The sequence below is a fragment of the Galeopterus variegatus genome, unplaced genomic scaffold (assembly GCF_000696425.1).
Source record: "Galeopterus variegatus unplaced genomic scaffold, G_variegatus-3.0.2 Scaffold965, whole genome shotgun sequence".
NCBI lineage: Eukaryota > Metazoa > Chordata > Mammalia > Dermoptera > Cynocephalidae > Galeopterus > Galeopterus variegatus.
This window is the reverse complement of record NW_007727076.1, coordinates 136,598-138,055: the sequence shown is the minus strand read 5'-3', so window position 1 is coordinate 138,055 and position 1,458 is coordinate 136,598. Positions and strand designations below refer to the sequence as shown.

The following is a 1,458-nucleotide window of genomic DNA, read 5'->3' as shown; positions in this document are numbered from 1 at the left end:
TGCCAGTTGCATTTTAGGTAAATTCTAGCTAGGTGGGTTTTTAAAAATCTTCTTATATAATCTGTTTTTTTTTAACCGCTTCTAATAATGTTGTTATTATGTACACAAAATTATTTGCCTAAAGGTTAGATAGTGAATTCATACCATTTCTATGTAGAAAGGCATAATAGACATTCAAAGTTTTTTTGTTTTGTTTTGTTTTTAAACTGTTGGACTTATGGCTCTATTCTACATGGTTATTTTCTAGAACTGAGACTCTGATAATTATTGATTTTTGTCTTGTTATGTACAGATAATTTTTTGTACACAAAATATATAGATAGAGAAACAATCATTTTACACTTTTTTTATTCAAAACTTAATTTTGGAGAAGGTTGTGCATTGGCATGTAATAATGAATTTTGGTCAAACTTCTCTTTTATGATTTCAGGACAAAAATTGCCCAAGATATTGAGAGACTAATACATCAGAGTGATATCATAGATCGAGTGGTATATGATATAGATAATCCAAAGTAAGTCTGATTTTTACAATTTCAGTGTTATTTCTAAAAGATAAAAATATAGTTAACATTCACCTAGTTTATTCTTGCTATGTTTTCATCCTTTGGCAGGTATGTAATGGTAGGGGAAAGTCATTTTTATTTACTTAAATTGAATATGTCACAAGCTTTTGTTTGTTTCTAGGTGGATTTTTAATGTGTTTAAGGTAAAGGTCATGAACTGATGCTGGGTTTTTAAACAACTGAAATTACCTCCACTTAGGAGAGTGGAGATTTCACATGAATGCTTGCTCCTCGTGTAGTATAGTATTTAGCCTTCGTTTCTTTGGACAACAAATTACCATCCCCTTTAGAAGGAGCTCATGCTTGCTAATCCTCCACAGTCTCTACCAGTCTCTCTTGTCTCTTGCTGCTTAAAATGTGCTTCAGTCATTTAAGTTACCTTCCTCAGCTGGCTGGTTAGCTCAGTTGGTTAGAATGTGTTATAACACCAAGGTCAAGAGCTCAGATCCCTGTACTGGCCAGCTGCTCCCCAAAATAAATAAATAAATAAATAACCTGCCTGGTCTTTGAAGCCATTTTTTTGTGATTCTTGGTGTGTTAATCATTTACTATTTTGGATTATCACTGCTATAACATTTTAGGATTTAAATATAAGTAAACGTGAAAATTAAAACTGCTGAATGTGACTATTATTTAGTCATTTGCCTCCTCAAATGAAAAATTCAGTTAACCCTCAGTGGGTTTCTCCTCTCACTCAACATTCTGATATTTTTGGGAAATTTCACATTTCACTGATATATATGGAGGAAGTAAAACACTTTTTAAAGGTTTTTCTTAGATAAGAATAAAAGCTATATCAAAACTAATGAATGCATTTTAAATAATATTATTAGGAAAGAAATATCTACATTGTTTGTTTATAATCCCTTAGTTATTTCAGTATTTATAATTCT

The 1,458-nt window shown here is 31.0% G+C and overlaps 1 protein-coding gene across 1 annotated transcript in view; it reads left to right on the top strand.

The window, feature by feature from the left end:
- Positions 1-1,458, top strand: part of AGTPBP1 (ATP/GTP binding protein 1) — a 177,147-nt gene that overhangs the window by 98,448 nt on the left and 77,241 nt on the right. Inside the window, exon 14 of the mRNA XM_008573809.1 lies at positions 431-514. Coding sequence (XP_008572031.1) covers positions 431-514 — 84 coding nt within the window. The remainder of the gene's footprint in view (positions 1-430; positions 515-1,458) is intronic.